Genomic DNA, 14,123 nt, shown 5'->3' with positions numbered 1-14,123 from the left:
AACGCAAAACACAAATAATATAACAGTCGACACAACTTGCAAACCACAAATAATATAACAGTCGACACAACTTGCAAACCACAAAACAATGCGAACTAGTGTGAAGCAGTGACATTAAAAATAAACCATTCCGTTATCTCAACATCGATAAGGGCGTGGTTGGGGAAACCACACACATTTCTAGAATCAAGTGAAATAAACGGCAATATAAAGGAATTTGTGCAAATTGTGCCGGTCATGGGTAGGATGTCACTGTAAATAGGCGCACCTCAGATGTCACGCGAATGGTGGAAGGATATACAAACTCGAACTGAGCATGTAAATATGGTTAGCTGCACAATGGTGGAAGGAGAAGAAAACTGTACATAACGACAGAACCGTTTCTACATATGAAAATATGGTTCCTCTAGACTGCAAAGGGGTTTAAAGATAAGTTAGATGATAGTATAGATAGATAGAACATATGATTCAATCAACAAATTAGCCAACACCACTGGATATTAAAATTAGTGATGCGCTTACGTAATCAACATGCCATCTCGAACTTTATACAATTATTTTCACATATTCATTCAAACAATTTTCATGACAATAATGGTATGGAATATGGCATTTTTACAATTATTTGAACTACGTAACAACAGATCGTCCAACCGAAACCATAATAGAAACAGCAATGCATATTTACATTCAGTATAACAGCATATTCTAGAAGACAAGGATTGTTTTGATTATTAACAAACTAGAAGCAAACAACTAATATAATATTAGTTGTTTGCTTCTAGTTATTATATTAGTTGTTTGCTTCTAGTTTGTTAAAAATCATTATACCTCGTAATTTAGCAAACGAGAACACCGAAGTCAAGTCCGTAGTGGTGCTCGTTTGAAATCACATAATAAATGGTATTAGGTCATATTTTTTGAAGCTTAAATTCATGAAAAAAATCTTTCTAATTGATGTTTTTACTTATAATTAGAACACATAATTTATGAGTATCATTACTCTGTTCGTTATTTAAATTTTTGAATTATACATATACCTGTGCTTTAACTTGAACAATATTTTTTAATGTTGCAAGGGATATTTATGTACATTTCCGGCGAAGTCACATGATAGCTAAAAATGGCAACACTTGATGTTCGTCTGAAGAAAGTGAATAAGATCTACAAAGAGGGCGTAAGTCTCTGCATTATTTCGTGGATATCTTGTTCATGGACAGATCAATGAGTTTGAAAGTCTGTCCAAGTAAATGCCTGATATATTGAAGGGTGGTAAACATAGACAACTTACATTTCTAAGTGCACTGCACTGGTCAGTGTCTGTCAAAATTATATCTCAATGAATATAGTTATTTCTTACCATTTCAAACTCATACCAATGTCAACTGGTACCTCAAAACCCAAACTCCTACCACAGTAAATTGTACCATAATGTCCATTGTAAACTTGTTCCAGTGAATGCAGGACAACTTACCCAGAGACAAGTCAGACCCTCTAAGAAGACATCCATGACCGTCTAAGAAGAAATTCCTGACTGTCTAAGAAGATATCTTTGACCATCTTAGAGGACAACTCAGACTGCTAATAACTTGACTCAAGTCGTCTACATTTTGTATAAGGACAACTCAGACAAAGTATCAAAAAAGGATTTGAACTACAAGCATACAAATTAGGCACTGACTACCTATATTAAGGTTACATGAAAATTCAGTAACATGCCTATGATAATTTGTGGTAATGTTACTGAATTTGAAAACAAAATTTCAATAGTAAAGGAAACAAATTCACATTGTAATGTATTCAACATTATTGTTCAAGTTTACTTTCATATACATGTACAGTACTAGTGTTACATTTGTACTTGATGTAAACAAATTATATCATTATAGAATACATGTATCATACTTTTTGTGTGTGTTTGTGGTGAAATCAAATATTGAATTTAGTAATCAACAGTTTTTCTACCAGTTTTAATTATTCTTAAATGAGATTTTGAAATACACTTTTCATTGGAAAATTTAACCCTAAAAAATTTACTGCATATATATTCATTTAGAATCTTTTTAAAATTACCAGACCTGCCAACTATCCCGATTTTCGCGGTATCATCCCGATTTTATCCCTCAACCCGAATCCCGATATCGGGATCGTAAAATTAGTCAAAATCCCGATTTTCACAAAATATACCCGAAAAAATTATTGGTTACCGATTTTGAAGTTTTCTTATCAATTTTAAAAAATCTATAATTTTACCTGGGGACATATTATGACAAGTTAACGACCCTACCCTAGTCAACAGTCACAGCAGGTGTCATAATTAGTTGTTGTAAATACATGTAATCTGATTACCTAATGGGTCATAGCAATCCTCAAAATTAATTTGTAAACACAAATAAATTTCGGTCAGACAGCCTTTCAATTTTAATTAATTTATCAAACGAGCACAATTTGCAACGTTTACCATAGTTCCACAACAAAATCGTAATAAACTGTAGGATGAGAACTGTAATGAACTCTCAAGAAAACATCGTTTATCTTGAAATCCGTTTAATTTTTGAAACCAGACATGTGTCTGTTGATTTAAAATCGACGCCATTTTTGTATTCACTCCTCTACTTTGTTACTTTATAAGCCTCCGCCGATAAGAGCACCTCTGAATATAAAGAAAGATAACTCAAATTTTATCCATTTTCTCATTAAAACTGATAACACTAAATCAAAATCTGTATTCATCCTTCTAACTTTAGGACATGTAGGTTTAGATCTTTTGAGTCATGGTTCATAGATAAGAAGGTCTTTGGAGGGGGAAAAGGGGGTCTCCACTTGGTATCCTTTATTTTTAATGTTATTTATAATCTGCATTCTTCAGTTATTTTGTAAATTTCAAAATTATTACAAGAATCACGCAAATAAAAGAAACCAAGGCCTACAAGCTCATCATTAGTATACGAAAAGAAAAAATAAGAGAAATGAGACTATTTTAGGAGTAAAAAACAATGCACACAGAAACATCGCAAAAATTTGTAACCCTTAAAAATCTGGTCGCGCGCTAAATCCCCCATGGAGATTTTCAAAAGTTGGCAGGTCTGAATTACACACTTTATATTTGAGGGACAATAAGAAATATTTAATACCTGCATCTTCAATTTTTATGATAATACCATATCTGTTTTCCCTGATTTTGTAACTTTACTAGTATGTACATGTATGTCAACAAATAGATCCAGTCATCTTTAAGACTGGAGCGAAGAATCCATGTTTATATCATTATTTGATTTTTTATCGCAAAACTTAATAGAGCAGCATTTTGACCACAAATAACCAATTGTGATACTTATAGCTCTTCATCTTTTATATAAGCTTTGGATTTCAAATATTTTGGCCATGAGCATCACTGAAGAGACATGTATTGTCGAAATGCGCATCTGGTGCAAGAAAGTTGGTACCGTTAATTTTATTATCAGTCTTGTGAACATAGTAAAAATAGGATATTGAAATTAAGATGACTCATTAAGGAAAGACAAACTGCATGTTTGTGTAGTTATTTTACATTCTTGAAAAAAAAAATACTAACCTTATACATGTATCTATATCATGTTTATATATTTTGTCTCAAACTTAGCCGAACAATGTTAGAAAGCAAATTTTTGTTCTTCTCTTGTCATGATTTTAAGCCCTGCATCTGAGGTACAGTGGCAACACAGCCTGCACTTTAGACCACTTGACAAACATGGCTATATAGAAATATAGTTTAGTTGGTTTTTTTTTCTCATTGGCTTTATATATATTTTGATATTTTAGAAAAGGCTTTGCATTATTTAAACTCACATTTAGATTTCGCAGTATTATCTGTACATGTATGTAGCATTTACTAAATCATAATAGTAAAACTCACATCTTTTGCCCATCTGGTGAACGATAAAATAACAAAAAAAATCATTGCGATTATGAAAATTTGTTATAACATTTTGTGTCTTTTAGGATGTTGTTGCTGGAGTGATTGTTGTGACAAGTAATGGAGATTTACAGCATCAAGGAATCACATTAACAGTAGATGGCGCTGTCACTTTACAGCTGAGTGCCAAAAGTGTTGGACTGTTTGAAGCATTTTACAATTCACTTAAGGTAATTTATATATCTGTTGAGGTAGCAATACACAGTTAGGAGTTTAGTTTCGCATTTTGGCCCCGGTGGATTTTTCAAATAGGAAAGTTATTGTGTAATAAAATTCATTTTTAGACAGATGAGTGCTAATTTAGCCTTCAAAGATGGTTTATAAGTGCATCAAGATTATTTTTTACATGTTTTATGGGCTGTTTTCTGTTTGACAATCCGTATTTTCATAGCTAGACCGGCCATCGGTCCAGAAATTAATGTACTGTTTACAAACTCTTTTTTTCTACACGAAGTTTTTGACGCAATTTTACAAAAAAATGAGACGAAAGACATATGATTTTCATTGGATTTGCTGAATGATATATGTACACAGTTTCAGAAAAGGTATTACTTCAAGCGATTGAAATTCTACTTTTAGCCAAATTTTGGGGAAATATGTGACATCTTTCCCCCCCTTTTTGCAATATTTTATAACAAATAAATGCAGATTGTTGCCATGGATACACCAAAAAGAAATTATATTTCTCCATTTTATATACTGGATATAAAATCTATGGAAGATTCTGATTACATACATATGCCCATATATGACACAAACAGTAAGCTTGATATTGCAAGAAAGCAATGAAAAGGGGATGGTAAAATTCATAAGGGCAAACTTTAGTATTTTTTCCTAACTGTTTATTGCTACCTTATGGCATACTTACCAAGCTTAGAATTGTATAATTTAAGACTTTTCATGCCACAAATCTATTGATATTTAGATTCTAAATCACCTTCTGAGTAAATTAAGTGTTTAAGAATGACAATATATATCAATTTTATTGTTTACAGTCCTTAGCAACCAAAATTAGACATTTTGACACAAGGCTTATATTTGTACTCTATCGGCTTAACTCTTGCTTCTGATGGATTGGGCTGCATGTAGTCGTCTAAGTATTGAACACGTTGGTTTTTTTCTTGCGAATATATCAAATTATTGTTTTTATCAAGATTTCATGTTACATTTTGGCATATATTAAATGTATAGTTAAATCAGATGTAAGAAATTGATTCCCTATCACCAAGTTTTTTAATCAAGTCTTTGGTATGCAATAAGCATAAAGATTAACATTTTTATGCTTGAAATTGCTATATTTTATACAATGTTGCATCATCAGAGATCTTATTAAGATATTCAACATTAAAAACTGACAAAAGAGGTACAGTTTTTAAGATTTGGCTAAATATTGAGGTAGAAACAAGATTTTACATTTTGACTTGGCACCTTTCTTTAAAATCAGTTTTTGTCGCGTTTTAGTGTCAACTGCTAACCTTCATAAAATATTGATTACTCAACCAATTTTCAAAAATAAAAGGCCATTTTACTCGTATTAGCTAGCAGAACTCAGAAAATAAGTTAAAAGGGAAAATTTGAAAAAAATATATACTATTAAGGTAGCAATACACAGTTAGGAGTTTAGTTTCGCATTTTGGCCCCGGTGGATTTTTCAAATAGGAAAGTTATTGTGTAATAAAATTCATTTTTAGACAGATGAGTGCTAATTTAGCCTTCAAAGATGGTTTATAAGTGCATCAAGATTATTTTTTACATGTTTTATGGGCTGTTTTCTGTTTGACAATCCGTATTTTCATAGCTAGACCGGCCATCGGTCCAGAAATTAATGTACTGTTTACAAACTCTTTTTTTCTACACGAAGTTTTTGACGCAATTTTACAAAAAAATGAGACGAAAGACATATGATTTTCATTGGATTTGCTGAATGATATATGTACACAGTTTCAGAAAAGGTATTACTTCAAGCGATTGAAATTCTACTTTTAGCCAAATTTTGGGGAAATATGTGACATCTTTCCCCCCCTTTTTGCAATATTTTATAACAAATAAATGCAGATTGTTGCCATGGATACACCAAAAAGAAATTATATTTCACCATTTTATATACTGGATATAAAATCTATGGAAGATTCTGATTACATACATATGCCCATATATGACACAAACAGTAAGCTTGATATTGCAAGAAAGCAATGAAAAGGGGATGGTAAAATTCATAAGGGCAAACTTTAGTATTTTTTCCTAACTGTTTATTGCTACCTGATGAATAATTGAAATTTTGCTATTAGTAAATCAGTCACCGTGAGTGACTAAGTGTTGTATCTTACTTTACTTTTCTTTGAATGAAAGGAATTTTTATGTATTGACATATTGATACAGCAATCCAACAATACCAAAATAAAAGACGTTTAGAAGTTCACCAAAGATATTTGACAATTGTCTAAACTGTCAAAATTAAATTTCCTTAATAATTCAATTATACAAAAATTAAAATTAAATTAAAGACACTTACATATATATATATACTGTCATACAAATTTTTTAATTAGAACATGCATATATGAACATGTGGCTTAAATTTTTTAAAATAAGAATTTCTAGATATCATATTATTGGTAACGAAACAACAAAGGGTTCAACTGAAATGTAAAAGAATTTAAAAGAAAAATCAGTGTATAAAATAGTTTGTGAGGTACAACAGATATGCACTGGTACTTTCTATCAAATTTGATTAGATTGCAATGAACTTCTAGCTTTTCTTTTTCCTTGTGTTTCCAAAACTTTATTCATTGTCAATGAAAATATGCTAGACTTATAAAATCCATAATAGTGTTTTTAAAATTACATCAAATAATTTATGTGGTCTTATTTCCAGCCTATCCACTTGATAAACTATTCACTAGAGATATCGAAACCAGGGAAACTGCCATCAGGGAAGACAGAAATTCCATTTGAAGTTCCGTTAAAACCTAAGCCAAATAAAACCTTATATGAGACTTACCATGGTGTATTTATCAATGTACAGGTTTGTATAATGTAAATGTATATGGAAAAAAATAACATTTGTGATATGATTGCCACCAGAGACAAAATGACAAAGATCTTAATAACAACAGATAGTAACTAATACTATAAGTCACTGTATGACCTTCACATTGTATGTGTTTAAAAGAAGATGTGGTATGATTGCCAATGAGACAACTCTTCACAAGAGACCAATGACATAGACATTAACAACTATAGGTCACCGTACGGTCTTCAACAATGAGCAAAGCCCATACCGCATAGTCAGCTATAAAAGATCACAAAATGACAAATGTTAAACAAATTCAAACAAAAACCTAACGGCCTAATTAATATACACAAAAAAAAATGAATAAACAAATATACATTGTTCTGCCTTTCAGATGATTGCCATACAAATCCAACATGTACAATGTGATTTTTCTCTTGTGTACTTTCATGTTTATCCAACTGATGTTTTTGGTTTGTTCTATTAAAACATATTGAAAGTACATGTAACCAGTGAAGCCTCCTGCTTTTAATACAGTTGTACTTCATTATCAATCATTGCAATCATAAATCTTTAGACTGCCTATAAGGGTGGTTATATAGACATGCACTCATATCTTTAAAAAAAAAAGTAAAAATAACAAAAATACCAAACTCCAAGAAAAATTTTAAAAAGTTTAAAGGTTGGCATTCAATCAGTAAAAATCCATCATAAATTTATTTTTGGTGAAAAATGCAAATCCTCAATACTAAGTATTTATTAGAAATGCAATTTTTTTTTATTTCAGTATTCAATAAAAGTTGATATGAAAAGATCTCTTCTGAGTAAAGACTTGCAGAAAACAATTGAATTTATTGTAGAAAACAAAACAACAGTAAGTTTCTAAGTAACCATCAGTTTCTTATAATTTTTTTTGTAGACGTTTAATTGATTGTGCAAGTTTTTTTGATGTATTAATATATTTTATCTTGGATTTTAGAACTCATGTACATGATACTTGACTCTTCAATTTAGGTCGTAAGAATAAAACATGCCTAAATGATAATCAAATAATATATATATATGAACACCATTGTAAGCATACATTAATTTGAATAGGATGTAATTTAAATGTGAGTTATTTCCCTTTGATTTTCTTATTTGACTACCCTAAATGTGATAAGAGGTACAAACAACTTGAATAAGAGATACTAGGTCACAATGATGAATCAAGCAAGGCTAAAACAAATTAGAATTGTTTTGAAAACAATTATTTTGAAGTCTAGCTATCAATATAGCAAATTGAATTGTGCAGGTTAATGCAGAAATGTCTTCACATGGTGACAAAAAGGAAGTACCTCTTGCTCAAATTGTGTCAATATAAACCTATATATTTGTTTATTGGTAATCTTGGATGTTAACTGACCATGCAAGGGCTGTATAGCCAGTTAAGGTCGTTAAAAACTTCCATTTGGTGATATGTTAAATATGATAAAAAAAAGATATTTTGGTATTTAATTATTGTTTTGACAATTAAGACAACAAAATATTTGAATAAATTATTGGGACTATAAATCTACATATGTGCAAAGTTTCAACTTCATTTATAGCATCTTTAAAATGTACCGACACTATAAAATCCATACATGATGTGGTGACAAGAATCAGAGGATTAGTATAATTGTTAATGTTAATTGAATTGTAGAATAAAGATGAGAAGAACAAATCCAAAGCCATTCCATTTACTATCTCTCCAGAGACATTAACAAATATCAAGGAGGTAAACATTGTACTTCTGTTTTGCTTTTATCATATTTTCTTTCAAATTTTTTGAGAACTACACATATCTTAAATCTATGTAATGTAAAAATTGTTGATTAAGAAATCATTGGATCTGGATGTGTAACTGTCATCAAAGTTATTAATAGTATGAAGGACAAACTTCTGATTTCTCAAAATTAAATACAAAATAAAATATATATAACATGAATAGGTTTAGTATTATATTGATTATAGGAACCTGTTTAAATTATGTAAAATTACATATGGTGTACAGCAAATGTACAGTAGCATTCTACCGTTTTCATCGGATATTATGATCATGTGTTTCAGAGGTTATTTTACTTATCCGTAGTCCTGTTTATGTTTTTAAGTATTTTGAAGCTATGTTTCTATTTATATATTCTTTGACAGTCAAAATAACAAATCTTGATAAAGTTAGATTTATGACATCATGACGTAACTCATAACAACCAAGAAGGAAGCACTGCAGCAGATAAAAAAAAAGTTATCAGGAGATTTCAAGAATTTTATGTTATTGCTAACCCAATGAAAGTTTACCACAAAGTCGTCTGCTCTTGACCAAGGTATTTAAACTTTTGTAAGTTCACCTGTCCCATTGAATCAATACTAAAGCTATTGTTTTCTGTGTAGTTTATTCATTGGGACCTTTAAATTTCTTCCAGGAGAAATCTATCACTCAATGATTAATTTAAACAATTGATCTGTCAATGATGAAAATACATGTACTAATAAGGAATCACAAAACCAAAGGGCCAAGTGAGCTTTTCCCATCACTTGGCGTCCGGTGTCCATCGTCGTCGTCCGTCGTCGTTAATTTTTACAAAAATCTTCTCCTCTGAAACTACTGGGCCAAATTTAACCAAACTTGGCCACAATCATCATTGGGGTATCTAGTTTAAAAAAATGTGTGGCGTGACCCCGCCAACTAACCAAGATGGCTGCCATGGCTAAAAATAGAACATAGGGGTAAAATGCAGTTTTTGGCTTATAACTCAAAAACCAAAGCATTTAGAGCAAATCTGACATGGAGTAAAATTGTTCATCAAGTGAAAATATATCTGCCCTGAAACTTTTAAATGAATCAGACAACCGGTTGTTGGGTAGCTGCCCTGAAATAAGTAATTTGAAGGAAATTTTGCAGATTTTGGTTATTATCTTGAATATTATTATAGAAAGAGATAAAATGTAATCAGCAATAATGTTCAGCAAAGTAAGATCTACAAATAAGTTAGTATGACTAAAATGGTCAGATGACCCCTTAAGGAGTTATTGTCCTTTATAGTCAATTTTGACCAATTTTTTACAAAAATCTTCTCCTCTGAAACTACTGGGCCAAACTTAACCAAACTTAGCTACAATTATTATTAGGGTATCTAGTTTAAAAAATGTGTGGCGTGACCCCGCCAACCAACCAAGATGGCTGCCATGGCTAAAAATAGAACATAGGGGTAAAATGCAGTTTTTGGCTTATAACTCAAAAACCATAGCATTTAGAGCAAATCTGACAGGGATAAAATTAATTATCAGGTCAAGATCTATCTACCCTGAAATTTTCAGACAAATCGGACAACCTGTTGTTGGGTTGCTGCCCCCGAATTAGTAATTTTAAGGAAACTTTGCAGATCTTGGTTATTATCTTGAATATTATTATAGATAGAGATAAACTGTAAACAGCGATAATGTTCAGCAAAATAAGATCTACAAATAAGTCAACACGACCAAAATTGTCAATTGACCCCTTAAGGAGTTATTGCTCTTTAAAGTCAATTGTTAAAAATTTTCATAAATTTTTGTTAATTTTTGTAAATTTTTGTTAATTTTTGTAAATTTTTAGGAAATATTTTCCACTGTAATTACTGGGCCAAGTTCATTATAGATAGAGGTAATTGTAGCAACAAGAATGTTCAGTAAAGAAAGATCTACAAACACATCACCATCACCAAAACACAATTTTGTCATGAATTTATCTGTGTCCATTGTTAACATGCACATAGACCAAGGTGAGCGACACAGGCTCTTGAAAGCCTCTAGTTATTTAATATCAAGACCACATGTTCTATCTGTTTAATAAACTACACAGAGAACAATAGCTATTGTATTTGTTAGATGGGACAAAAGAACTCACAAAAGTTTAAAAGGACAGGAAACTTGCGGTGAATCTGTTGAAAAGTACCATTGGGTTCTCAATAAATACAGACGCTAAGAATACAAGAAAACTAATGCAACAAGCTATGAAGTGGTTCAAAGACTATTGATATTTTCAATAACATGTTAAAATTCTTGCAAAATACAATAGAAAAATACACAGAAAGATATTGAGCACCATTTTCCTAATACATTATTTAATATATGTAAGATGTAATATATAAACTAAGAACTTTCACTCAGTCAATATGTTATATATTGATCTGTTGAATTATATTGACATTCTGACTTCGTCCTCGGTCAATATAATCTGAACAGGTCCATATATAATGTATTGATCTCGTCAAAAGTCCATAATTGATAAATATTGATTGTGAATTTGATTAATAGTACCTTACAATTTCAGAAAGGAAATGTGCCAAAGTTCAAAATCAAAGGAAAACTTACATCTTCAGTATTGAATATAACAGAACCATTGACAGGGGAGGTAAGTCAGAATAATTTTATTCTAGATTTTTCACAGTTTCTAAATTTCTAATTTTACAGAGTTTAAAACATATTTTTTTTTTTTTTCATATATGTGTAAGAATAATCCCCTCCTTTTACTTTCCAATTTAAAGAACTGATGTATGATTCATTTCATGTGTTAAAATAAGCATGAATACCAGATAATGTTATTACTCCATAATGTACTGTGAAACAGGAAAATCTATATTGGAACTGATTATGAGCAAACAATATTTTGCTGATTTCAATGGCTTTATTGGTATTTAGGTATCTGCATCTCATTTTGCCACACTTTAACCTTTGAAGTCCTGCAACAATCCATTTTGCATTATTGTTGCGAACATTTTCTCTAGTGCCATTAAAATTTTATGGGAATGTATATCATATAAAGCAAAGGCTTAAAAATAGTGATAATGTGTATATAGGCAAATATTAATTCCAACAAGGGTCAATAGTAACAATTTTATATATTACAGTTAATGGTTGAGAGCTGTGACGCCCAGATTAAATCAATAGAAATACAGTTAGTTAGAGTAGAAACTTGTGGATGTGCAGAAGGTTATGCTAAAGATGGTAGGTTGCAATGTAATATAGGAAACGTGTACTGACATAAGTATTCTCTAAACAGGAGGGGATGCAGGAATTTTCGAAAGGGGGGGTGCTAACCCAGGGCACCCAGGGCAAAGGGGGGGTGCAAAACATATGTCCCGATACAAATGCATTGATCAGCAAAAATAAAGGGGGGGTGCGCACCCCCGGAACCCCCCCCCCCCTGGATCCGCCACTGCTAAACACATTAACTCTAAATGGAGCTTTCGTTAGTAGAAGCCATATTAACTATGTGTATCAGTGAGAAAAATGTAAAAGCATAAAAATATAGTATATATACCAATACACATAATTAACAGCGCCTGGTGATGTTTCATAGCCCGACCGGTTTCGGTCCAAAAAGGACCTTCATCAGAGGCAGAATGGAGGATTAATGTTTTCACCCTATTTATATAGATATGGTAACCGTTGGTTACGTTAAAAAAAAATTATCTACTTGCGATATTTATTATGAAGATTAAGACCATTTGAAGACAATTAAAAGGTGAATTCAAAACCTCTAAAATAAGTTTTGCTGTTCAAATTGTATATATCTTTACAGTATAAATCTAAAAAATTCATAATCATAGGTAAAGGTGTTACAAACTATAAGAAAGTTAAGTCTCATGAGAAATAAGATATAGAGAGATTTAGTATGTTACAAATAGTCTATTATATAGATAATTAATTTAATTTTGGATGTAACACATCTTCTGATTGGCTGATGCTGTTTTGTTTATCACCTCATAGACAAAATTGTGTCATGTGACGGTGACGTCAACATTTTTTCATGGTTTACTCCGGTTTAAAATGGAATTTAGAATTACATTATAGAAATGACTGTTATATTTTTCTGTCTTTTCGAAATAACATAAAAAAATGTGTGCACACTTTAGAAAAACCAGATACACAGGTTATTCAGTGTGCACCACATTTTTAATGTTATTTCTTCATAGACAGAGAAAATATTACAGTCATTCCTTAATTACCAGACAGAGGAAAAAACCTGCGGCTTATTTAACGATTTTAACGGTAAATAAGTTTTAAGAAGATAGTCAAATGATTTTGGGTTCACACCTCTTTTGATTAATCATTTTTGTGTTTATTTGAATTCTATTGATCCTTTATTTAGAAGGTTAAGGAAATCAAAAAATGAAAATAAGCGCATTGATTTTGAAATTTCTAAAATTGCTAGAGAAGAAACTTAAAAAATTATTGTAGTACATTTTACTTATATAACTGGCATATGAAATGACTTAATGTTAACCAAATAAACCAAGATTTATTAACCATGTCAGTTTCCATGACTACATATGTAATTTTTTACATTTCTAGCTACAGAAATACAGAATATACAGATAGCAGACGGGGATGTGAGCAGAGGCCTACTGATACCAATTTATATGATTTTTCCAAGGTTGTTTACTTGTCCAACATTGTCAACAAATAATTTTAAAATAGGTAAGACATATTAACTTTAATTATTAAAGTAAGATGTTATATGATTGCCAATGAGACATCTCTTCAGCAGAGACCAAATGTCATAGTAGTTAACAACTATAGGTCACTTTATAGCCTTCAACAATGCACAAAACCCTGCCCCTTACCTGAGATAGTTTTATGATATGATGGGACAATCTAAATAACAAAAGAGTAGTTTAATATATTTAAGGAATACAGTATGAACTTAAAATTTATTGCTGAGCTTAAGGACTGCTTTTTACCGTCATCTATTTTACATACAATAGCAAACAATCATTTGGACAACTCAAAATTTTACCTTTTTTTTCTATTTTCAGATTTTGAAATAAATGTTGTAGTGGTATTCCGAGATGATCACCTGGTGACTGAGAATTTCCCAATCAAACTTGTTAGATACTGAATGTTAAGACTTATACAAGTGCAATATTTTTATCTGTTATATATTTATAAATAAAAGATTCAAAACACTTTAGATATTTTGGTATAATACTACTAACTGATATGTCAGCCCCAGCAAAAAATCCATGACTTATAGGGGAGGCAAATATATATATATATATATAATCATTTACATATTTGCCATGTTGTAAGTATACTACTCTTATAAAATAAACAGTAAATCATTGAAAAAAAACTTGCATGAAATCAGAA

The 14,123-nt window shown here is 30.9% G+C and overlaps 1 protein-coding gene across 1 annotated transcript; it reads left to right on the top strand.

Annotated features, from left to right (window-relative positions):
- Positions 1 to 1,059: 1,059 nt before the first annotated feature.
- On the top strand, positions 1,060 to 13,944 carry LOC139523357 (vacuolar protein sorting-associated protein 26C-like). The gene is made up of 9 exons (XM_071317265.1): positions 1,060 to 1,177; positions 3,982 to 4,125; positions 6,831 to 6,980; positions 7,756 to 7,842; positions 8,653 to 8,727; positions 11,302 to 11,382; positions 11,879 to 11,975; positions 13,326 to 13,451; positions 13,790 to 13,944. Exons 1-9 carry the CDS (start codon positions 1,124 to 1,126, stop codon positions 13,870 to 13,872), a joined length of 897 nt encoding a protein of 298 aa, XP_071173366.1. The 5' UTR covers positions 1,060 to 1,123; the 3' UTR covers positions 13,873 to 13,944.
- Positions 13,945 to 14,123: the final 179 nt, after the last annotated feature.

The sequence above is a fragment of the Mytilus edulis genome, chromosome 5 (assembly GCF_963676685.1).
Source record: "Mytilus edulis chromosome 5, xbMytEdul2.2, whole genome shotgun sequence".
Classification (NCBI taxonomy): Eukaryota; Metazoa; Mollusca; class Bivalvia; order Mytilida; family Mytilidae; genus Mytilus; species Mytilus edulis.
This window is presented reverse-complemented; position numbering and strand designations above follow the sequence as displayed.